The sequence below is a fragment of the Beta vulgaris genome, chromosome 7 (genome assembly GCF_026745355.1).
Source record: "Beta vulgaris subsp. vulgaris cultivar EL10 chromosome 7, EL10.2, whole genome shotgun sequence".
Taxonomy (NCBI): Eukaryota; Viridiplantae; Streptophyta; class Magnoliopsida; order Caryophyllales; family Amaranthaceae; genus Beta; species Beta vulgaris.
The window spans coordinates 10,719,305-10,745,250 of record NC_079208.1 but is presented as its reverse complement, the minus strand read 5'-3'; the positions used below and the strand labels follow the sequence as shown (position 1 = coordinate 10,745,250).

At 37.7% G+C, this 25,946-nt stretch overlaps 1 protein-coding gene and 2 long non-coding RNA genes across 3 annotated transcripts; 1 reads left to right on the top strand and 2 right to left on the bottom strand.

Annotated features, from left to right (window-relative positions):
• Positions 1 to 7,297: 7,297 nt before the first annotated feature.
• On the bottom strand, positions 7,298 to 11,389 carry LOC104898672 (uncharacterized). Its single transcript, XR_790832.3, has 2 exons — positions 11,094 to 11,389; positions 7,298 to 7,743 (listed from the first exon to the last, which is right to left on the bottom strand). It is a non-coding gene; the product is annotated as an uncharacterized LOC104898672 (long non-coding RNA).
• A 10,144-nt stretch (positions 11,390 to 21,533) lies between these two features.
• On the bottom strand, positions 21,534 to 22,523 carry LOC125499492 (uncharacterized). The gene is made up of 2 exons (XR_007276365.2): positions 22,077 to 22,523; positions 21,534 to 21,923 (listed from the first exon to the last, which is right to left on the bottom strand). It is a non-coding gene; the product is annotated as an uncharacterized LOC125499492 (long non-coding RNA).
• A 2,565-nt stretch (positions 22,524 to 25,088) lies between these two features.
• On the top strand, positions 25,089 to 25,946 carry LOC104898736 (uncharacterized). Its single transcript, XM_010685837.1, has 2 exons — positions 25,089 to 25,626; positions 25,933 to 25,946. The coding sequence occupies exons 1-2, from the start codon at positions 25,089 to 25,091 to the stop codon at positions 25,944 to 25,946; spliced, it is 552 nt and encodes a 183-aa protein (XP_010684139.1).

Sequence of the window (25,946 nt, the reverse complement as noted above, 5' to 3'; positions counted from 1 at the left end):
GAATTTAGAAGTTAGACAAGGAAAAAAATTATTACTTTTTTATAGTGTTTCCTATCTATAATGAAACTTTTACATATATTTGATCGTATCTTTTTCTATTATATAATAGCGATTAATTATCAAGGTAAAAAGGTTTATGTAAAATATCATTCAAGAATTATAGTACAACATATCTCTATTATATAAGGAAAGGGGGGAGCTATGGTGTCCCCGAATGAAGAGACTATGTTATCTCCTTCCCATTCTAAATTACTTACAAATCAAAGGTGGCTTCAAACAAAAATACCAAAAATATAATTATAACAATCACTCACAAACTACAACCTATGAAAAAATCGACTTGAAATCAAAGTGTCCACATTCTTTACAATTTATGAAATACTATAGTTAATTCAAAAATCAACTAAAAAATTATAATATTAGAAATCATAAATAAATTCAATAAAATGTCTATTTTGTTCATAGAATTTAACTTTGAAAAGTAAAAAAAAAAAAAAAAAAAAAAAAAAAAAAAAAAAGAATGATGAAAGACTTAAGTGACAGAAACTAAACCAATCATATTTTGCAACTAAAAACAATCATACTTCGTATGTCTAATGTTCAAATTTTGACTCTTTTGCCGAAAAAAATCGAGTTTTCTTTTCGAAAAAAAATTCAAGCACGCATCGCGGCGCAAAAAAAATTCTAGTGTTATGTCGAAAAGAAGCTAAAACATGAAGTCTTGACACTCATGAGCATTAGTATGAATGAGCTAACCATGAAGAGATAGTCTTCCCTTTAGATGGATCAATGTGAACTCCTTCCTTTGAAACAATATAACCAAGGAAAGCAATACTATAAACAAGAAACTCACATTTCTCCAACTGGTAAAATAGCTTTCTTACTATAAACAATAATACCATCTAAGTAAACGACAACAAACTTGTTTAAGACGGAATGAAGTAACTCATTCATAAGTCTCATGAAGGAACTAGGTGTGTTGCATAGATCAAAATGCATCACCATCCACTCATAACGGCCTTCCTTAGTTTTCCACTCTCCTCCTTCCCTGATTCTCATTTGATGATAATCACTTCTGAGATCAATTTTTGAAAAATCTGAAGCTCCATTGAGTTCATCAAGCATATCCTCCAATCTAGGCATATAAAACCTATACCTCACAGTTATGTTATTCAGGACCCTACTATCAGTGCACTTTCTCCATGTTCCATCTTTTTTAGGCACAATAAGCAAAGTTGTAACCGCATAAGGACTCATACTCTCTCTCTCACAAATCCCCTTTCAATCAACTCTTTAATTTTTCTTTGTAACTCCCTTTAAGCGCTTGGATCACATCTATAAGCTCGTTTATTAGGCAAAAGAGGCGTTGAAACTACACCAATAGCATGCTGAATTCCCTTCAAAGGTGGCAACCCTCTTGGTAGTTTTTGGAAAACCATCTTTGAACTCTTCCATAAGTGACTCTAGTTGTGGATTAGGCTTCATTTTCTCACACGTAGCAGCATGCCTCACACACAAAGCATAACACAAACCCTCCAATTCAACCTCTTTTTCGAACTCATTGGATGTGAGAAACAAACTAGCCTTCTTCTTTTCTGTTTTATGAACCACGACACTAGGAGCTAAATTGAAATCTAATCCTATTTTAACCAACCAAAACTAGAAACAGATAACAATCACCCTCATGTATCACTCTTCTATCAAATTGCCATGGCCTACCAAGTAAAACATGACAAGCACGCATAGGAAGAACATCACACCATAACTCATCTTTGTAGCTTCCAGTGGAGAAGGAAAGTAGTACTTGCTTCTTCACTCTAAGAACCGTATTATCATCGAGCTAACTCAATTTGTAAGGGTGTAGATGATCACTCACAACAAGATAAAGTTTAGTCACCAAATCAGCCGCCATAACATTCATGCAAGAACCACCACCAATGATCATATTACAAGTGTTTCTCCTACTTTGCAACGAGTATGGAACAAGTTCTCTTTGCTCCTTATTTGGAAGGCGATCAACATGTAAAACCCTCTGAACAACCCCAATGAGTTTAATATCATCTGCGGCAAAAATAGCTTCTTAACTACTCTTACCATGTTCTTCTTGTGACATGAACTCATACAACTCCTCTTCTTCATTCAAGGCCATATATAGCCTCAGAGTAAGAGCTTTCTCAGATGGATAGTTACTTGTTATTTGTCCTCGTTGACACTTAATTTTTTTTCTATTTTCTTCATATTTCTCTTTTGGACGGACAACTTTTGTTTTTCCACTCTCTTGTCTTCTTTGGATGAGTTGTCTTTCTTATACCCCTCATAGTTTTTGTTAGAGATGAATAAAAAGCATAAGGTGAAGAAGGTTTTGTGAAAGAATTACCTATTTTAGCATAGGATGGTTTCAGCCTATCCTCTTTCTCATAAGATTCAAACTTTAGAACCAGCCTACACACATCATCAAAAGTACTGTAGCTTGAAACCTCCACTTTCTTTGCAATGGACCGATTCAAACCCTTGATGAAACGTGCAATGTTCAATGGTTCCTTCTCTTCCAATTCAGAATAAAGCACAACTTATCAAACTCCATAGTGTACTCATGCACACTCAACGCATCTTAGCACAATGTAGTCAACTTAAGATATTATTTTTGCTCATAGTCACTTGGCAAAAAAATTTCTTTGAGCTTTTCTTTCAACTTAGTCCAACTAGTAAGCTTGTCTTCCCTTTATTGCACGCTTTGCTTTAAAATTTTTTAGCAAAATTCCAACATACTTTGTCAATCTAACCGAAGCTATCTTTAACCTTTTTTTTTTTTATATCATACAATCACCTATAATAACACACGTTCTCAAGTTGTCTATTCAAGCAAATTTTCAAGAATAGAATCCCCCTTGAAATCATCTAACTTTAACCCTCTATCTCATTAAAATTAGGTTTAACAATCCTAAAAATATGTTCATCATCTTTTGTATCTGAATTTCCCATGTAACCAATAATATTCTTATCAAGGTTCTTAGTAATAATAGAAGCTATATCATCCACTCTACTCTCAAGTCTATTCATGTTACTCGAATCAACATTATATTTCAATTGAAAATCAAATTGTTGTTTAGCTAAATCAGCAATAGCCTTACTCAATTTCTCCATATGACTTGACATTATGACTAGGCACAATAATAACATCAAATACTAGAAACAAATGCCACTAACACAACAAACTAGGAAGCAAGAAGAGAACTCTAACACCACTTAACCCCAACAAAGATTGAAACTATGAAAGAAAAAATAAATTACGATGGATCGCGAAGAGTAGAATCCCTTATATTCTCATCCTCCTGGAAGATCTAATACCACTTAATATGATGCCTAGCTAGAGTAGCTAAGAATTCAAGAGAAACATCCCTTGGATGCAAACACTTTAACTGATTCGAACAAGAACACATAACAAGGATATTTCTTTGTTAAATAATCACTCCTGAAAACTCAACTAAGAATCTTTAACACACTCAAACCACTCCTAGAATTAAGTTGTTTAAACACTAACACGATTAATACTCCTAAAAACCAAATTAATGGACGAATTAAGGTTCACAAAACAATCATAAACTTAACACAATTTAATGCATAAACTCACTCTAACCTTCTAATGGTTAGGCGCCATTATAATATTTAGAAGAAGCAATAACACCTTGCTCTCCAAGACTACCATAAGCCACAACTCATATAGACAAAGTTAAGGAAAGTTTTCCCTTAATTCAAGGTTAGAATCTAGCTAGAACTTAAGAAAACACTAGCTTAAGAAAGGTGTGCAAATCTTTCCTTACATACATCAAAATCACAATCACCCCCTTGCACACCACTTACAAATCAAGATTTAAGGATACTTTTCTAAAATACAAACCATGACAACTAAAACTCACATGGACCAAATCAAGCTATGATTTTCAGGTCTTATTACAACTAGAACTTATTTCAAACAACTCAACTACTTTAACTAACATTTTAACTAATTATGACACTTAATTAAAATGCTAAGTAGCTTCTTTTTCAATCCAAGCAACACATGTGACAAATGCTTCTTTTTGAGCCATCTCAAAGTGAATTCCAAATGCTACATGATAAGTGTAATTGGTTCATCTTGATAATATTTGTCCTTAAGGTACTTATAAGCTATAACTTTATTTGGTCTATGTGTTGAGATACACTTAACCTATGTTGGTAAGAAGGTTGGCATCTTTCTATGAAGAACATAGTTGTTATTCGTCGAAGACGATACCCTCTATAATCCCAAGGATTAAAGGTCATTTGTGTAATTAACATCGCAGAATTTTGTAAACATTTGAAGGTCAAGTGTGTAGTGGATAGTTCCTTTGATGGTTTAGGAGGTTCAATAATCTACTCACTTGCTTATAACTATTGAAATTTTTATCCTGCTAGGGTGTAAATTGGAATCTTTGGATACTGGTATATATGTGCTTGACCTTTCATTTAATGCTTAGTTCTCTAGATCGCTTTTTCGCTCGCGTTAGAGGGGGATTGTTGGAAATATCATGTTCGGAAAATCTTTCTTTGTTTATTCTTATTGGCAAGCATACTGTTTACCAATTGTTGAAATTCTGAAGTGGGAGGCAGAAGGTTTGGTGTGTGTCTGCACCTAGGGGAGAGGTGAGCCTGCACCGCTATAATAGGTGCACCCACACCTGAGCTTTTGTCGGGATTTAGCCATTCTTTTTTCGGGCTTGTTTTCCTTTCATATAAATACTCCTTTTCTAATTTATGATTCTCTTTTTCACAAAATAACCCTAAATAATGCAAACCCTGACCTTCTATCGAGATATGAGTAATTCTTACAGTAATTCCAATTTCTGATATCGGTTTGCGTTATCGGAGATAGTTGCACTACCTAGGGGGCGATCGTCACTTAGAGACTACGAACCTATGGTGGTGAAACACGCTTTTAGGGCAGCCTAAAATGTGTCGCAACTCTTTTGAAATCTACTTAATCCCGTAATTTTTGTTTTGTTACTTCCTCCTTTTTTAAGTTATTTCATATTGACTTTTGATACTATTCATCTAATTTAGTTTGACAATCTAATTGATTATATTTTCATAAGGAAAAATATAATCAAGTGTAATCTTGTTAGATTCATCACAATCAATACTTATCAAATATCAACCTTTTATAATTTTTACTTATGTACAAATAGAGATATCATAAGTCTAAGTTATGCATTTGCAAACATGTAAAGGAGAAATGAAACAACTAGAAAAAAAGGAAGAAGTATTTGTTTCTTTGACAGTTGACTTCAACAGTATTATATCCTACAATTCCATGACTTTGGCCCTGTTTGGCAATAGCAATTGAGGTAGCGGTTAGCGGTTTGACAAGATTAAAGCGCTACATAAGAAAATTATGAGTGTTTGGTAAGGTAGTAGTTGTAGTAGCGGGTAACTTGTGGAGTAGATTTTGAGTAGCGGTTGTGGAACGTTACTACAAGTAACGTTTGAGATTTAGAGGTAGCGGTCTAGCAAATAAACACTATATAATAGTGCAAGATAGAATTATTAACTAATGTTTTTTATTTCCTTTTTCTTCTATTGTTTATTACTTGTTTTATTTTATGAAAATTCAATGTTTATTTTACAATAGCATAGATGTAATTTAAATATTTATTTTAAAAGATAAGATATTTTTCCAAGTATTTTAGTAAAATTTGATAATATGATTTTTTCGAGGTTTGAATATTTTCTTAGATTTATACATTTCTTTGAGCAGCTAAAAAGTCGTATACTCCTTTTTTTGGTAACTTCTTTGAAAAAATAAATCTTGAATTTAACTATTCAACGAACACAGAAAATTGTGGTAGTTCATTTCATATCAGAATAAATGTCATTTACTGTCTTTTACAATTTCAACAACTACTTTTGCCAAACACTTCTAATTAAACAACTAATTTAATCGTTGAATGCTGACAGCTACTAGTAGACAGCTAGCAGCTACTAGGGGTGAAAGTCCGGTGTGCGGTTTGGATTAGAGCCTAATCCAATCCGATCTGAATAAAATTTGCATTTCAATTTTTCAATCCGAATCCACACCAATTAGGGTTTGAATCCAATCCGAATTTTCATACTCTAGATTGGATCCGATCCGAAAATCCAATATTTTTAAAACTCTAGAATTTCGGTGAAATGAATTAAGCACAACAACAACTTAGTAAATTTAGAAAATGAGGAATTAAGTGCACTTAGTGTTTTAGGGGAAGGGTTGAAGCGATATTTGTATTGGGTTGTGGCATAGGCTTTTTATAAAAAAAATCAGTTAAGCACTTAAGCCCAATCAAGATACATAATACGAGCGAGGCATATTACTATTTGGTTATATTGGATTTTTGGATCCGATTACCCTCAATCCAATTTTTCAAAAAATCTCAATCCGAATACAATCCTAACACAATTCAAATCTGATCCGAATTACTAATTCGGATTGGATTGGATTGGATTTTGGATTTTATCCGAATAACTTTCACCCCTAGCAGCTACAGTTACTGCTACCGCTAACAGCTACTAGAATCGCTAATATTGCCAAACATGTCCTTAATCTCATGACAAAAAGAAAGAATTTGCTGGAATGCAGAGTTTTTTTTTTTTTTTTTTTTTTTCAATTTCATTGCTTGTCTAATTTTCCTCATGACATAAAGAAATGACTCGATGAGTAGCGTTGCTCTTACTAGCTCAATTTCATCTAACTCAAATGCATTGACAATTTGGCCTTCATTGTTATATATTTCTTTCCAGTGATTGAATTCGAAACAAGTTTTTTGCTGTCTTTTGTTGCCCCAAACATCAGTTTTTTTCAAATTGTAATTACTCCCCCGCCCCCCTTTTTTTTTTTATTTCAAGATCTAGCTTTTCTTTCTAAAGATTGAGCCAATTTATGTATTAAGGGTCGGACCCGAATTCGAAAAGCAAGATGATCCATAATTCTATGGGTGACCTATCATACCCAAGCAGACTTGAATTATGCCAAGACTCTCTCATTCATTTGAATTTCTTCAATATTGATTATGTTTCTTATGAAAGCCAAATCACTCCCTTTTCCCCTACTCCGGTGAACTGTTTTTTTTTTTCCGAGGTTCTGAACTAGTATCTTTGGTCCTCCCCTGGTGAATGAGTATCAAAATTTGTAGCAAACGAACAATACTTCTAAAGAAACTCTCTTTTCTCATTAACCATCCATAGAAGTAGTGAGATCAACAGCAATCATATCACTTCCATTTGTGTTTAAAGGTTTCAAACTCAATTCTTCCCCAAAATTCGCTCGAACTTTGTTTCTCCGGTTACTGTAACATTCATAAATACCCAGAACTTCAAGAACTACATATGCATCCAGATATACAAATGTCAATTCACTATACACTGATAAACTGCAAGCTGTTGCAGAACACAATCCACATCATACAGGGAAATATATACACACTTTATGTTTGTGTACTAGCACGTACCTCAGCAATTCCTAAACGGCTAGCTAGACCTGTGATTATTTTCCCTGATCAGGAGGTGGTGGTCCGGCAAATGGCGGAGCAGGAGGCCCATAATACTGTGTTGGTACACTGCGACCTCGAGCCCTTCCAAGCAGATATGCAGCTATAACTATGATCAGGACTAATAAGATAAGTGGTACAGAAATTACAATGACAAACCCCATCTTTGCTTTGTTTCCTTTTGTTTACTTGATCTAGCCTGCAACTGCACATCAATAGATATTAGGGGATCAATATGCTGAGGGTTTTATTATTCAAGCTTAGAAGTATTTTTCAACAATAGCACCTAGCTAGCTTAATATGTCACACACGTACACTTACATATTAAATTTCCTTGCACACAAACGATACAGACACAAGTCTCGAAATTGATTGCTGTACTATCTCGCCTTAGAATTGCTCAGCAAAGCAATTCACTATTGCAAACTTGCACATTATTTTACTCAAAACAGTAACTAAATGTTTGTTGTATGCGAATCAGCAAGCAAACTCAGCCAACAAATTACACCACTATCGACTTGTAAATTTTTGTTCTTTACTTTTGATAAATGGGTAGCGTTCTGTTTCTGATTAATATTCATGGGAAGATAATCCATGTCACTAAACCCAGCACACGAACCTGAATACTCCAACATATATGCTTTTATTGAACTGAAAAATATACTAAATAAAGTAAGAGGCAAAAGGTTTTCCTCAACTAGTCTCAACTCAAAACACAAGACCAAAGAGGTGGACTATGTTACTTGGACTCGACTACAAGGGTCCACTCGAATAGGTGTCTGAGTGTCGAACTTGGTCATTTTCTAGAAAAATGTCTCAGATTTTTGTTTAAAATGAAGTATCAAAGATTCATGTCGTGTCAGGCATGAGTCATGACATGAGTCTGACCCGGACAATAAGGAAATTAAAAGAGTCGAGATAATATAGGAGATGTAAAACCACTACATCCTTTCTTTTATATTCAGCAAATTTACCATACTTTCAAGACAATGGTGGGCAGGGGGTTCCGTATGGGATTATTGTAAGAAAAGATTGAGGGAATGTTATGTTGCATGTAGGGATTGAGTAATAAAAAGGTGGCCTAAGAGAGAGAGTGGTGTGTGAGATAGGAACTAAGACAACGTAATGTCTGAAGAAAACTTCGCCGAATCAGGAATCAGAGAAAAATAAGTAGAACAGAAGAAACACCAAAAATGGAATGTGGGAAAAGAACTGAGGGATCAAGCTGGGAACCCGTGGCCCGTGGGATGCACAAGCTTGATCAAAGAATTTCGTAGAATAATTTTACTATTCCCCGAAAATTATGTAATAATATTAGTCTGGACCAAAGTCACTCATATAACATAGTGACTTTTTTTTTTTTTTTTTCTATAAACACCTTTTACAATTGAAAGGTAGATTTTTTGCAATAAACTACATTTTAAGTTCATTTTTTTGCGAAAAACCACCAAATAAGAAAAATGTTGTGAAAGACAACCTAATAAATTATTGAAAAATTTGTCATAAACCACTTTTTTGTCATAAACCACCTTTTTAAGAAAGCCGGCAACCACTTTTTTGTTCTTTTTTCTTTTGTGAGAAGCCATTGCTTGTCGGATTCCGAACATTGACTCAACTTTTCCAGTGTCGACCCCCTTTTGCAACTTTATTTCTTCCTCATTTCTTCATCTCTTCTCCTCATTTCTTCCCCACTCCATTTGTGGCGTCCCAAGCACCTCCACTTGCACTCTCTTGTTGCCGCTACAGCCACCACAACCGTCCCCTCTCTTTCTTGTCCATCACCGCCACCAAACACCATTAACACCTCGATTCTCCATCAAATCAACTTATTCTTCTTCCTCACACACTCTTTCTCTCTTCTTCTTCGAATTATCAACAACAATTAAGGCTTAGTAAATGAAGCAAAGCAACAACACCAGCAAGTACTGACTCGTGGCAGTGCAAGGAACAACAACATCAGCAACAGAAGAGCAGAAGATACAGACCAGAGGAGAGAGAAAAGAAGTGGCAACAACACCACCAACACCAACTACCAACAATATCTGCGGCTCATCACACACAACCATCCAACAGCAGCGCCACAAGGCGGCTGAGAAGAAGGGAAAATGAGTGGAGGAAGAAATCGGGGAAATTTGAAAAAAAAAAAAGTGCACAAAAGGGGGTTTACAAACCTCACGTGCGTTGCACGTGATGATCAATGCCGAAAAAGTTGAGTCAATGCTCGGAATCTGACAAGTGTTGGCTTCTCAAAATACATTGAACAAAAAAGGTGGTCTCATGTCCAAATTTTTTTAAAGGTGGTTTATGACAAAAAAATGGTTATAAAAAGTGGTTTCTCACAAATTTACCTAAATTATTTTTTGTTGTACCAGAACTAGGGAGTTGACTCAGATCTTCAATGTTGACTAGCTCACGTGAGTTACACGTGTGTTTTAATAAACTACTAATATTAACTTTTTTCCTAATTTTCCCAATTTCACCCCGAAAAAGGGGCAAATTTCGGGAAATTCGGGTAAAGGGTTAAAATTAGGGGTCTATTAAAATACACATGCAACTCACTTGACCTGGTCAACCTTGAAAGTTACAACAAAATTTAGGTAGTTTTTTCACAACATTTTTTTTATTAGGTATTTACAACAAAATAAACAATTTATTAGGTAGTTTTTCATAACATTTTTTTATTAGGTAGTTTTTTCACAAAAAAAAAGAATTTGTAAGATAGTTTTTTGCAAAAAATCCTTGAAAGTTACACTAATCTCAATTATATATCATATTGATGTTTTTTTTTTTCCATAAAGTCACCTTTCTTAAATTAATTTATTATAATTAAAGTTACACTTTATAACATAGTAACATTTTTTCCTTAGGCACAGACTAAAGCTACTCTTGTATAACTATTATTTTTCAACATATAGTGACCCTATTTCTCATAATCACATTTACTATCATCAAGTCCCTACTAAATTTAGTGTAAACTAGGTCCATATAAGTATTTTACTTAATGAAATTTATGAGAACAAAATTATTGCGAAAATAGGGAAACCTCATGTCCTAATATTTTCCAGGCTTCATAACCAAAAAAACATAATACTTTCTATCTATTTAGGGGGAGTTATCTATAAGCCATTATTGAACAACCAAGATGAAAAATCTCACAATTATATCACCTTGAGAATATTTACCCCCACTCCCAAATCAATGAACAATAAAGCCTAAAGATATTAAGGGAAAGAATTAGTGAATAGTGATTATAAACATCAAGTAGATGAACAAGTAAGAATTTGGATCAAAGTTATGAAAAGTTAGCTTGAATTGCAAGACAACATCAATATAGAAATGAAAAGAACACAGTGATTTGTGGATGTTGGTATAAAAAAGATACAGTGATATTTATGATAATACAGATTTGAACTTGTACCCAAAAAACTTCTCTACAAGCTAAATTATCAAAATTAAAGAATAAAAGCTTGAATTCATACTAATTGATCACAAATTTAGTTAATAAGGTGGAATATAAATAGGATTATGAAACTCAGGTGTTCAGAATTTTCATACCTTTGAGATATTCCAGAGCAAGAGAGTGTGATCGACAGAGCCACGCGATATTCTCGAGCAGATGTACTATGCTACCGCCTAACATGTACTATATCCACTAACTAATCTATAGTTTAGCCTTTAGAGCAACTCCATTCATGACACTTTTTATGTTATGGTTATTGTCAATCTTGTCATGGGAATGGGACCATCTTCACATGAGAAAAATAAAATAAAAATATAAAAAACATACCCTATACATGACTTTTTGGAATAAGTTGGTAGTTGTTAGACGATTATTGAAGTTGAAAGGAAAATTTTACATGATTAATTCAAATTTTGTTCATTTCTTGAATAATATTCTAATCATAGTGTATTCTAGTATAATGTGAAATCAAGGCGATTTAGCCTGTTTTTCCCATCTTATTTTTAACGGTTTTTTTACCAGGTACTCCTGAGGTTTCACGAAATGCACCAGGTACCCTCATTATTTAAACAATGCACCAGATGTCCTTGTGATTTGCATAAAATGCACCAAATACCCTTAATGACTAACGGTGTTAAGTTCTCGTTAGCTTTTTGGGTTAATTAACCCCTTTAACCCTAATTAAACTCTAATTATTCCTAATTAACTAACTAACCCTAACTTCTAACCCTACCCTAACACTAAGCCCCTTAACTTCAAATCCTTACCTAACCTTAACCCCCTGACTTCAAACCCTCATCCCACCACCACCTCCCCTCCCCTTACCCCACCCCGCACCAATCCACCTCCACCCCACTCACACCACTTCCCCTCCCCTTGCCCCACGCACCCCCGCAACAGTCCACCACCCCAACCCCCCGCAGCAGCCCCTACCCCCGTCCCCCACCCCCGTTGATTTTCGTCAAATCCCCCCCACCCCTGTTGATTCCCATCGAATTCCCCCACCCCGTCAATTTCCGTCTAATTCCCCCCCCCCGTCATTTTCCGTCGAATTCCCCCACCCCTGTTCCTCCACCCCCCGTTAATTTCTGTCGAATCCCCCCACCCGCATTGTTTTCCGTCGAATCCCCCTGCCCACGTCGATTTCAACCAACCGACCCCACCGTTGCGGGGGGAATGGGAATTATGTTGTGTCGTGTGTGTTTTTGACGGAGGAGGAGGGGTGGGTGAGGTGGGGGGAGGTGGGGCTGCTGCGGATTGTGGGGAGGAGAGGGTGGGGGGAGGGGGGCTGCTACGGGTGGTGGGGGGAGGGGGGGCTGCTACGGGTGGTGGGGGGAGGAGGGCTGCTACGGGGGGTGGAGAAGGAAGGTTGAGTGTTGTGGTGAGGGAGGAGAGTTGGGGGTTGGGGTGGTGAGGGAGGAGAGTTGGGGGTTTAATCTTAGGGTTGGGGTTTAGGGTTAGAGTTAAGGGTTAAGGTTTAGGTTAGAATTAAGGGTTAAGGTTTAGGGTTTAGGGTTAGGGGTTAATAATGGCAAATTGGTATATAAAGTTAACGGAAACTTAACACCGTTAGTCATTAAGGGTACTTGGTGCATTTTATGCAAATCACAAGGGCATCTGGTGCATTTTTTAAACAACGAGGGTACCTGGTGCATTTCGTGAAACCTCAGGGGTACGTGGTGAAAAGCCCGTATCTTTAATTCAGTTCAGTTACAATCAGTTCAATTCAGTTCCTAATTTATTTCTTTGATAATTTATTATTATTATAATTTAATAACTTATTATTATTTAGTAACTTATTATTACTATTTAATAACTTATTATTATTTAATATTCCTTAATAACTTATTATTATTTTATTTAATAACATTATTAATAATAACAATTTATTATTAATTAAACAATATTTTTATTATCATAATTATTATTAAATATCAACATATTATATAGGCTGACAATGGGTCGGGTTGGATCAAGATCAGGTTGGGTTGGCGGGTTAATGCGTCGAAAACCCCTTTACCAACCCGACCTCGTTAACTTAAACGGGTTGAGAATTGCAACCCAACCCAGCCTTATGATAAACGGGTCAACCTTCAGGTCAGCCTGTTTATTTTTTTTGTGTTTTTTCCAGAAAAAGTAAACCAACAAAGAGTATGTTACAAACCAACAGTAGGCAGCAACTTAATGTTAAGCCATTACATAACAATATGCTAGACGTTGTTCAAAATCAACAGAGTTACTCAAAATCAACAAAAAAAAAAAATCAACTCGACTATTGTTCAAAATCAACACCATTACAACTCCACGATCAATTGTTCAACAATAACTTTAATGAGTTAGGACTTTTACTTTTTTAACTTTCTATAAGGGAAAGCCCAATTTTTTAGTTGTGAAATGACTTAGGGTTTTTTGGTTGTTTCCAAATAAATGGGTGTTGTAGTACCCTAGTTTTGATGATGACAAAGGAACAAAGATACAAACTAAGGGCATGTTCTCTTCGGCATAAAATAGCTTAACTGAACTGAACTGAACTGAACTGAACTGAACTGAATTGAACTGAACTGAACTGAATTGAATTGAACTAAACTGAACTAAAATGAATAGTGATATGTGAGAGTAAAATTATTGCCAAGAGCTGAACTGAACTGATCTGAACTAAACTGAATTGAACTGAACTGAATTGAACTGAACTGAAAATAAGTTGGGGAGAACAGGCCCTAAGGGTGCGTTATCCTCAACTTAAAAAATTAAGTTTCAGGTTCAACAAGTTCAAATAAGTTGCAATATAATAAGGTCCAATCAGGGTAATAAGTTCCAATTACGTCTAATAAGGTCCAATAAGTTCTAATCATGTCTAATAAGGTCCAATAAATTCCAATCAGGTCTATAAGGTCCAATAAATTCCAATCAGGTCTATAAGGTCCAATAAGTTCCAATCAGGTCTAATCAAGTCCAATAAGGTCCAAATAGTCAAAGTTCAATAAACATTTGTATTATTGTCCATTATTTTATTACTCATAATTTTATATCACTATTAGCTGATTATGTTATTATTAGAACTTTGATTAAAGTACTACAATGATTATATAGTATTATACTTGTATTAGTGTCTATTATTTTATTAACGGTTTTTTCACCAAATACCCCCGACAAATCAAAAAATTCACAATATACCCTCAATGTTTCAACAATTCACCATATACCCTTGAGTTTTCAAAAACGTGCACCAGATACCCTTTTCTTAACTTCCGTTAACCCACCGTTAGCTTTATTTACGTTTTTGCCATCATTAAACCCTAACCCTAATCTAACCTAATCGTAATCCTAATTCAACCCTAATCCTTCCCCTAAACCTTAACCCTAACCCTACCTCTTTGGCAGCCCCACCCCCTCCCCTCCACCCCACCCCAGCCCCTACCCTTCCCCCTCCCCCACCGCCGGCCTCCCCCACCGTCGGCCTCCCCCACTGTCGGCCTCCCCCACCGCCGGCCTCCCCCATCGCCGGCCTTCCCCACTGCCTGCGCGTCTGTCACCGCCGGCTTCCCCTCACTCATTCCCCGCTGATTTCCCCGCTGATTTCCCCGGCGATTTCCCAGCCCCTACCGTCACCGCCGATTCCCAGCCACCGACTTCCCAACCCCGTCGATTTCCAGCCCCGATTTTATAACCCTTCGAAAAATCCCACCCCTCCCCCTCGAACGCTAAACCCCCACCCCATCGATTTTCCCGCTCGCCGGAGCTTTACTTCCTCGCGTTGTGTCGCTGCTTCGCCGGAGATTTTACAACCCTTCGAGAAATTGACAGTGAGGGAGTAGGGGAGGGGCTGCAAGGCTTGCGACGGTAGAGGCAGTGGAGGGGGAGGGGAGAGGGAGCGTGCTGCGGCGGTGGGGAGGGGGAGGGGTGGGGGCTGGGTGGGGTGGGGGGCTGGTGTAGGGGAGGGGGTGGGTTATGGTTTGGATTTTAGAGTTAGGTTTAGATGTTAGGGATTAGGGTTAAAATTAGGGTTAGTGAATAATGATGGCAAAATTGTAAATAAAGCAAATGGCAGCCTAACGTCCGTTAGAAAAAGGGTATATGGTGCACAAAAATGAAAAGTCAGGGGTATATGGTGAATTGTTGAAACATTAAGGGTATATTGTGAATTTTTTGATTTGTCGGGGGTATTTGGTGAAATAACCGTTTTATTAAATATTTGTATTATTGTCTATTATTTTATTATTCATATTACTATTAGCTGATTATGTTATTATTAGATTTTTTAATTAAAGTACCACAATGTATAGTATTATACTTGTATTATTGTCTATTATTTGATTATTCATATTACTATTAGCTGATTATATTATTATTAAATAATATTATAATCATGGTCAAATAATTAAGATTAACAATAATAATCATTATAATTACAATATTTTGCAATTCGTCTTTAAATAAGGAATTAATGCATTCTACTACCTTCAGGTAAATGAAAGTGGAGTGAGAATTTTTCATATGTGCCAATTTTAACTTGTTAGCAAGAAATGTTAATCAACTTTTGATTTTCTACTAGTGCTTTATATAATCAAAACAAGACTATTAGATATATTAGTGGTGAAAGTTATGTATAGGCAAATATATAAATAGTAATCTTTTTTTATTAAATTAATCATCATAAGAAAAAATTACTAATAATTATTTTTTTAAAGGACAAATGTTAATAATTATTACTTCATATTAAATTTTGAGGTGTAGTATTTACGTTAGGGGTAATATATATGTTATTAATGGTCATTTTTTTGTCTAGCTAATAAGGTCAAATAAGTTTCAATCAGGTCCAATAAGGTCTAATAAGTTTCAATCAGGGCCAATAAGGTCTAATAAGTTTCAATGAGGTCAATGAGTTCCAATCAGGTTCAATAAGTTCCAATCAAGTTCAATCAGGTCCAATAAGTTGAATCAGGTCCAATCAGGTTTAATAAGTTCAGTTCAGGTTCAATAAGTTAAGTTTAGATAAGTTGAGGGCCAATAGGTTGAAGAGAACACACCCTAAGTGTTGAACTAACAAGTTGTTAAGTGAATAGATTTACAAGGTATCAATGAAAGGAGCAAAGAGAATACTAAGGGTGCGTTCTATTCAACTTATTGGCCCTGAACTTATTGGACCTTATCTGAACTGAACTTCTTGAACCTGAACTGAACTTATTGGAACTTATTAAACCTGATTGGACCTGATTCAACTTATTGGACTTGATTGGACCTGATTCAACTTATTGGACTTGATTGAACCTAATTGGAACTTATTAGACCTTATTGGAACTTATTGACCTTATTGAAACTTATTAGACCTTATTAGCCCTGATTGAAACTTATTAGACCTTATTGAACCTGATTGAAACTTATTAGACCTTATTGGACCTGATTAAACTTATTTGACCTTATTAGACAAAAACATTGACCATGAATAACATAAATATTACCACTAACGTAAATACTACCCTCAAAATTTTTTTATGGAGTAATAATTATTATAATTCGTCTTTTAAAAAATAATGATTATTAATTATCTTTTATGATAATTAATTTAACAAAAAAAATTACTATTTATATATTTGCCTAATAACATTTCACCACTAATATATCTTAATAGTCTTGTTTTGATTTTATAAAACACTAGTAGAAAATCAAAAAATTAATTAACATTTATTGCTAACAAATTAAAATTGGCACATATAAAAATTTCACTTCACTTTCATTAATGTGAAAGTAAGTAGATAGCATTAACTCCTTCCTTCATTTCTTCTCCATTCTTCTCCTTTCATTTATGTGAATGTACTAGAAGATAAAAAGAAAACAAAAAAAAAAGAGAAAAAAAATGCACAAAATCACTGTACCTTTGCAACATTGCTTCATTCATTTCTTCTCCTTTCTTCCTTCAGTTTTTTCTTTTTTTTTTTGCTTTTCTCCAATACTCCATTAGAGACACAAACACGAATTGAAGTCACCAATCATAATCTTAATTATTTGACCATGATTATAATATTATTTAATAATAATATAATATACCTAATAGTAATATGAATAATCAAATAATAGACAATAATCAAGTATAATACTATACATTGTGGTACTTTAATAAAAAATTTAATAATAACATAATCAACTAATAGTAATATGAATAATAAAATAATAGACATAAACAAATAAATAATAAAATAATAGACATAATACAAATAAATAATAAAATATAGACACTAATACAAGTATAATAATATATAATCATTGTGGTACTTTAATTAAAATTCTAATAATAACATAATCAGCTAATAGTGATATGAAATTATGAATAACAAAATAATGGACAATAATACAAATGTTTATTAAACATTGACTATTTGGACCTTATTGGACCTTATTAGACCTGATTGAACTTATTGGACCTTATTAGACCTGATTGGAACTTATTGCACCTGATTGGAACTTATTGCACCTGATTAGACCTTATTGGAACTTATTGCCCTTATTAGACCTTATTGCAACTTATCTGAACTTATCTGAACTTATTGGACCTGAAACTTAATTTTTTTAAGTTGAACAGAACGTACCCTAAGTCAAAGAAGAAATCAAGTTTGAATTTTGAAATCTAAGTAAAGATGCTCAAGGAATTGGTAATGGAGAAGCGTTAGAACAAGAAGATCAAAGCAAGGTGTTGTAGCCTAAAAATCAACGGCTATAGGCTTGACACGTGGCCTCATCACAGCCCTACAAGTGGCACGCTCTCGCTGTTATAAGGTACATGGATCAGAGGCTTGTATGGTGTAAAGTACATCTTTCTGAAAGTAATGAAAGGTGTACTAAGCCCTTCCTTTAGCCCAATCTGTACTTAGGCCTAGTACACACAGAAAACACCTTTATGAAGGGTGATGTGTACTCTCTAATCAGTGACTTCCACGTGTCATAACCTTATTGCTTAGCCAATCAGATGCTCTCAAATTAGGGTGACATCAAGGCATAACAGTCATTTCAGGCACTATAAATAGTCCTTGGAATTAGGGGAAAGCTACGTTTTTTCAGAGCATAGTACTGTTATTCGATCATAAATACTCTCTCTCTCCACTTTCTCTCTATAAAAGTTCATTTTCTACTCCTGATACCTGACTTAAGCTTCGGAGGGAGAAATACCACCCAAACCTCCAGGGTGGGTCCCTTTTTGCAGGTCCAAAGGCGGAGCTCAGGTTCGGGTTTTGAGTCCAAGCGTTGTTGCACAAGTCTCCTATTATAGAACCTACTGTTGGGGATAGTAGTATTGATTTACGGGTTTAGCACTACGTAACATTTGGCGCCGTCTATGGGGAGACACAATAATGACTGATTGTCACTCATCCAATGTTGATAGGAATAGAAGTTTTAAGATTCAAGTGGAAGATACGGTGGGCAATGAAAGGCCATCTGGAGGAAGAGATAGGCCCTATGTTGCTGTTCGTTTCTCTGGCGGAGCAGGGACCCTGTCATTCAGGAAAATTCTGAGCGTCCAATGACAGCTGCCCATCTGAAAACTGTCTTGAATGACTTCCATACTAGGATGGTTGTTGTCATGGAGGAGCAAATAAAAAATAATATGCTGTTTTTTCAGGTCAACCCAGACCAGGCCGCTGTGGTGTCGCCTAGGGGGCAGTCTCAGGAAGGCCGTCCAAGGGCAAGTCGGCCTCCTCGGCAGGAAATGACCAAGCAACAGTCAAAAGGAAAGCAGCCAGCAGTCAGTGAACCAAGAAGAAAGATGGACTGAAAGTTGGTGGTCCGTCCAGGAGATAATATTCCTCCTAGTGGTCATAAGATGGAGACAGATGCGAGGGAGTATCTGGAGGCCAAGAAGGCAGCTGCTCTGCAGCGCTCAACCTCAGGGTCTACTCCTTATATGAAGGATCGTCCATTAAGACTCCCATCTAGAACTAAAGGAAGAAGTCAAAGACCTTCGGCTGTTCATCCAAGGCAAGAAAAAACGGTTTTACAACCTATAGTGTATAAGCGTCAAGCCCTAGCTAACACCTACTCTAATCCCGTGTTAAAAGAATATCGTCGGGAGGACATATCCACTGAGGGACATGCTGGGGCACTCAAGATTAACTGGCCGACTCCATTCTCGGCCAGAATCATGGAGTCTCCCCCTTTCCCAAAGGTTAAGCTTCCGACGATAGAGCCTTTCGACGGCACCACGGATCCGGATGATCATTTATCAGCATACAAGCATCAAATGTATGTTCAAGTGGTTGATGATGCTACCTGGTGCAAGAACTTTCCAGCCACACTGAAAGGAGTAGCTCAAAAGTGGTTCAATAATCTTCCCCCTAACTTAGTGAATAATTTCATTGAGCTTAGTATCTTGTTTACTAGCTATTTTGTAGCAAACCGGCAGGAGCAGAAGGTCAGCATGCATTTGGGCAAGGTCATCCAAGGGCCTAAAGAAGCCTTGAGAAGCTTTGTGAAGAGATTTAACTCCAGGATCTGAATGCAGGGGTGGCCTTTGACGCCTTCATCAGGGGTCTAAGACCAGGAAGCTTTATGTTTGAGTTGGTGAAGAAGAGGATCTCCACTCAGACCGAAGCTCTTCAAGAAGCAGAGGCATTCATCCATGCTACAGAAGTTTGTGCGGAAGCAAAGCATCCGGAGACAAAAAAGATTGAAGAGACAATTCAACCAAAGAAGAGCATCCCCAAGAAAGCTGAAACTTGGGCGCTGACTTCAATGACAACCTCATCCAAGAGAAGCAAAATAGCTGAACCAGCAACATCGGCTGAGCCGATAGAATTCAGTAAAGATCAATACTCCATTCTTATGGAGATAAAAGATCAGTATGAGCTGAAGGCCCCAACCGAAATGAAGACTCCCTACAAAAATAGGGATAAAAGCAAATATTGCCATTTCCATAAGGATTGTGGCCACGAAACAAACGAATACAAGCATTTGAAAAGAGATTTGGAGGACTTAGCTCGCAAGGGTAAGATGAATTCCTATATACCTCAAGCAGAAGGATGAAAGCACTGGCGAGGATGTAGTGCTAGTGATATCTGGAGGTTTTACAATAGGAGGTCCTACCAACCGCGACCATAAAAATTACTTACGGGAACTCGGCCAAATAATGCTTATCAATCAGGATGAATTTGACCCTTTCCCTAAGATTGTTGTCAGCGAGTTGAATCACGGGAAGATAAGAACCCCCATGACGACCCCTTGGTGGTAGAGATGAAAATAACAAACCTCAGAGTGAGACGGATTTTGATTGATACGGGGAGTTCTACCGATATCATCGGTGCGAATTGTTTATCAAGATTGAAGTTTGACGAAAATGACTTGGTCCCAGTCAACTATCCCATCATTGGATTTGGGGGAAGAATCATCCACCAAATGGGAATTGTCACTTTGCCCGTCAGGGTAGGGGACAAGGAGGCCTCCAGGACGCTGTTTCTTAAGTTCTTGGTGGTACGAGATTTTGACGGCTTACAATGTCATTCTCGGACGACCCACCTTGAACCACATCAAAGTTGTTATTGTAACCCATCTGATGCTAATGAAGTTTGAGTGTGATGGAGGGAAAATTGGATCCCTATATGGAGATCAGCAAGCAGCAAGGGAATGCTACCTCACCACTCTAAAACCTTCATCATGGAAACGAGAAAAATCAGAGCGGCCAAAGGCCATAGAGCAAGGATCGGCCGAGAAGGTAAAAGGCCAGATAAAAGAGTTAAGAAATGAAGTGGAAAAAACTCAGCTGAAGGCTCCTCAGAACAGCAAGCCGTCCATACTTTTGCCAAGCAAAAAGAGGAAATGTCTGGCCATTAAGGAGGAAAAAGCTTCGTCAGAGGAAGTAATGGCCATCATGGGTATTGGCTAGAACGACCAGAGCCAGTGGAAAAGTCGGGCGAGATTTGTTTGGATGAAAGACGTCCTGAGAGGACGCTGAAAATTGGATTAGTTCTAGGTCCTAAGATCAAAGATGAATTGATCGCGTTGTTAAAAGAATTTGAGGATGTTTTTGCATATGCAGTTGAGGAAATGCCGGGAATTGATTCTGAAATTGTTATTCATAAACTAAACATAGATCCTGGACAAAAGCCAATTCGCAGAAAAAGAGGCATTTAGGTCCGGCCAGGAATCAAGCTGTTGATCAGGAAGTTCAGAAGCTGATAAAATCATTCCGGGAATTTGCGTCGGATGTGAGGTGCCTATTTGCGTCGGACTCCGGTACGACGCCAAAGGCCTCGACGCAAATGACCAAGAATTGATCTGCGTCGTATGTGGAAACGACGCAAATGGTTAAGCTATTTGCGTCGCACATTTATATGGTACGACGCAGATGGATCTCCCGAGCCCACTTTAAAGGGTAATCTGCGTCGCACATCGCCTAGGGTGCGACGCAGATGAATGATTTGCGTCGCACCTTGGGCTAAGTGCGACGCAAATTGCATTTTTAAAAAAAAATTTTTTTTTTTATTAAAAAAACTATCGAATGCAGGAAATTCTACACAAATTCTATCATGAATCAGCAATAACGAATCAACAATTGAAAAGGAAATGAAGAACATACAAAAATGGAGAAGATAAAATTACAAACTACAAAGGCAATGGACTAACATCAACAGTGCGCAGTTTTACATAATTTCAAGAAGAAAAAAATATCACCATTATCACTAACATCAGATCTATAACTAAAACATACAAAAAAATAAGAAATTCTAACCCTAACCAGAAGATAAAATTACAAACTAAAAAATTATCTATAACCGCGTTTTTATATAACGGGAGATAAAATTAAAAATAAAAATAAAAAAACTCAAACACAATCCAGATCTTCGAGAATTTCTTGTAATTTCATAGCAATCAAGATCTTCACCACAAACGCAACAACAAGATTTCGAGAAGATACCATCCTCTTACTGAAAATTTCAGATCTGAAAACGAGAGAAGGTAAATGCCATAAAAATAAACAAAAAAAATCAGATATAAAGAAAAATAAAGAAAAAGATGTAAACGAATGAAACGAATGAAACGAATTGAGGGGAATGCCATAAAAATAAACAAAAAATCAGATACCATCCTCTTACCTTCGATTGCGTTTGAGTTCGATTGCATTTGGCAGATCTGTAAACGAATGAAACGAATGAAACTAATGAAACGATGAAGAAGATGTAAACGAATGAAACGTTTGCGGATTTCAGGAGAGGAAGAAGTGTAGGTTTCGAGGGATTTGATCGATGAAACGGCCGATTTCGAGGAGGAAGAAGTTGTTGCAATTTTGTGCTTAGTTCATCTCCAGAGAATTTCGTCGCCATATATTTAAGTTGATTGAGTTTTGAGGAACAAGTTCTGGAATTGAGAGAGAGGGAGAGGGGAAGAGAGAGAGAGAGGGAGAGGGGAAGAGAGAGAGAGGCGGTTGATGTGCATATTAGGGTTTGGGAAAATTAAAAGGAGAGGGAGAGAGCCGAGAGACTTAGAGTTCTCTTTTGGGCTGATGTGCGTCGGATGGGCCAAGGGGTCCGACGCACATTAGCCTTTTGCAACGCACATTTATACTGTGCGACGCATATTTTTGTGATTTGCGTCGCACAACTCCCAACATGCGACGCAAATCCTAACTGTGCGTCGTTTCCGTTTCTGTGCGACGCAATTGAGGGGACGCAAATCGTCCTTTTTCTACTAGTGGATCCCTAAGCCAAACGGAACTTGGAGAATGTGTGTGGATTACACCGATCTAAACAAGGCTTGTCCAAAGGACAGTTTCCTCTACCTAAAATAGATCGGCTAGTTGATTCCACGGCGGGGCATGCACTACTAAGCTTCATGGACGCTTATTTAGTTTTTCACCGTATTCCAATGTGGCCAGAGGACCAAGACAAGACCTCATTCATCACTGAGATAGGTCTCTATGGCTGGCTGAGGATGCCTTTCGGCCTCCAAAATGCGCCAACTACTTTTCAGAGGCTCATAAACACGGTCTTTCAGCCTCAGATGGGGAGAAATATGGAGGCTTACATTGTTGACATGATCGTCAAAAGTCGGAAGGAGATAGATCATATGAAAGATCTACGAGAAACATTCTTGACTCTTAGAAAATACAAGCTAAAGCTGAATCCGCAGAAGTATGTATTTGGAGTGGTGGCCGGAGAGTTTTTGGGGTTCCTTCTCGACCAAAGAGGGATTGAGGCGAACCCTGATAAGATTCAGGCGATTCTGGACATGACGTCTCCGTCCAAAGTTAAGGAAGTTCAACGTTTGACAGGGTGCTTGGCAGCCCTAGGACGTTTTCTTGCTAAATTCGGAGACAAATGTCATCATTTCTTCGCAACAATAAAAAAGAATGCAAAATTCGAGTGGACAGAAGAGGCGGAGCAGGCTCTTCAGCAGGTTAAAGAGCATCTCCGACAGTTGCCTCAACTAATTAGTCCGGCCGAAGGGGAAAAATTGTTTGTATACCTGGCTGTATCGCCGCATACAGTTGCCTCAACTAATTAGTCCGGCCGAAGGGGAAAAATTGTTTGTATACCTGGCTGTATCGCCGCATGCAGTTAGCATTGTTCTCCTGGCTGAAAGAGAGTAAGTGCAAATTCCAATCTATTTTGTTAGCTATGTGCTAAAGGATGCCGAATGCAGATATTCAATGGTAGAGAAATTCGGCCTCGCACAACTCATAGCCAGCCGGAAGCTAAGACCATAGTTTCTGGCCCATAGTATCCTCGTCTATACTGACCAACCCCTGAAGTAAGTTATGCACAAGATGGATGCCTCTGGACGAATGCTTAAATGGGTTGTGGAGCTGAGCCTGTTTGACTTAGCATTTGAGCCTAGAAAAGCGATCAAGGGTCAAGCCTTAGCTGATTTCATTGTAGAGCTTACTCGGCCTGCGATGGAATTCGTCCAAGATCCAGCAGAGTGAAAGCGGCATTGGACCCTTATGGTGGAGTGATCGTCCACTGCCAACGGCTCTGGAGCTGGGATAATCTTTCAATCACCAGAGGGGGACAAGTTTGAGTATGCGATCAGATTTCAGTTCCAGGCTTCAAATAATGAAGCAGAGTATGAGGCACTGCTAGCTGGCATTAAAATGTGCAAAGCGGTAGGAGCCCTGGAAATCGAGGCAAAGAAGGATTCTCGGCTGGTGGTTAGTCAAGTAAATGGCGACTTTGAATGCAAAGAGGCGTCCATGTGTAAATACAAGCTGATTGAAGAAGAGATAAAAACACTGAAGCGATTTATGCTCGACTAGGTTTCATGGTCGGAGAATCATCAAGCCGATGCTCTCTCAAAATTAGCTAGTTCGGCCGAAGGAGATGTGTCGTGAACTGTGTTTTGGGAGGTAAAGCCGGCAAAGAGTATTGATCAAGAGCAAGTTATGTTCCTCAGCCGAGGAAATGTTTGGATGGACCCCATCGTTGAATACTTCCTCCGTTTCTTTTTATTCGCTACACTTCTCATTTCACGGACTCCTAGGCAATTTTTGGAGAAGAGAGAGGTAGAGAGTAAAAAGAAAAGGGACCCATGTAGGAGGAGAAAGATAGAGAGAGTTTATTGCCCAAAAAAGAAGTGTAGCAAGTAATGTGAAACTTCCCATAGTGGAAAGTGAAGTGAGTAAAAAGAAACGGAGGAAGTATAAGAAAACAAGATGCCTGCCCACTGATCTCTTGGAAGTTAAGTATGTGAAGGCAAGGGACAAGTGGTTTGAGCTATGGGATGAAACCTTGTACAAAATGGCATTTAACCGGCCACTCCTCAAATGCATTACTAGGGAGGACGGGTTAGATGTCATGAAAGAGCTGCATGAAGGAGTTTGTGCCTCTCACATTGGGGGAAGAGCATTAGGAGAAAAGGCATTAAGGATAGGGCATGGCAATATATATCAAAAGCCGTCCAATTATTTGACTCCAGTTCTTTTCCCCCTTCCCTTCGCCAAATGGGAAATGGATATCTTGGGGCCATTTCCTATAGCGGCCGGCCAGAAGAAATTTGTGATAGTAGCAGTAGACTATTGCACAAAATGGGTGGAGGCTGAGGCTATGAGAGGAATTACCACCAATGATGTAAAGGGGTTCATCTGAAAGAACATCATTACAAGATTTGGGATGCCTCAGTCTATTGTCTTTGACAATGGACCGCAGTTTGAAACGCCTAAGCTCCGAGAATGGCTGGCCGACCAGGACATTAAAGCTCACTTTGTTGTCGTTGCCCATTCTCAGGCAAATGGGCAGGTAGAAGCCTTCAACAAAATTCTCTCAAGTGGCATAAAAAAGAAGCTAGACAATGCCAAAGGATTATGGGTAGAAGAGTTACAGTTGGTTCTTTGGTCAATTAGAACGAAGACCAAGAACTCAACTGGCGAAACTCCATTTATGCTGGTCTATGGCTCAGAAGCCGTCCTTCCCATTGAAATTGAAGAACCAACTCTGCTAGTCATGCTTTATTCAGAGGACGCCAACTGGGCTGCTCTTCGCACATCTTTGGATCAGGTTCCTGAAGTTAGGGGAAATGCTCTACTAAGAATGCAGTTGTACAAGCTACGAATGGCTCGAGAGTTTAACAAAAGAGTGGCTAGGCGGCCATTGAAAGAGGGAGACCTCGTCCTGAGTAAAATGGAAGCAGTCGTCCGGGCCAAAGAAATGGGTAAGCTCACACCAAACCGGCGACCGGAGTGGGCGACTTTCCGGCCGTTTCTTTACTTTTTTCGATTTGGGTCCTCCGCAAAATCGGCGGTTTGTTACTCCTCAATTCACGTTTTGGGCGAGACTCTCCACCGTTTCTCCTCCTTGACCGACGACTCCTTCACCGGCGCCACTTTTTCACCGGCGCTTCTCTCCCAACTCCGGCGCTTCTTCTCCCACCGGCGAGGGTTTGTCATATTAGGTTAGTTTTTTGTAAATTTTTCTTAATTAATTAGTGTTTTAATGAAAATTTTGGCTTAAATTGTAGTTGAAAATGATTAG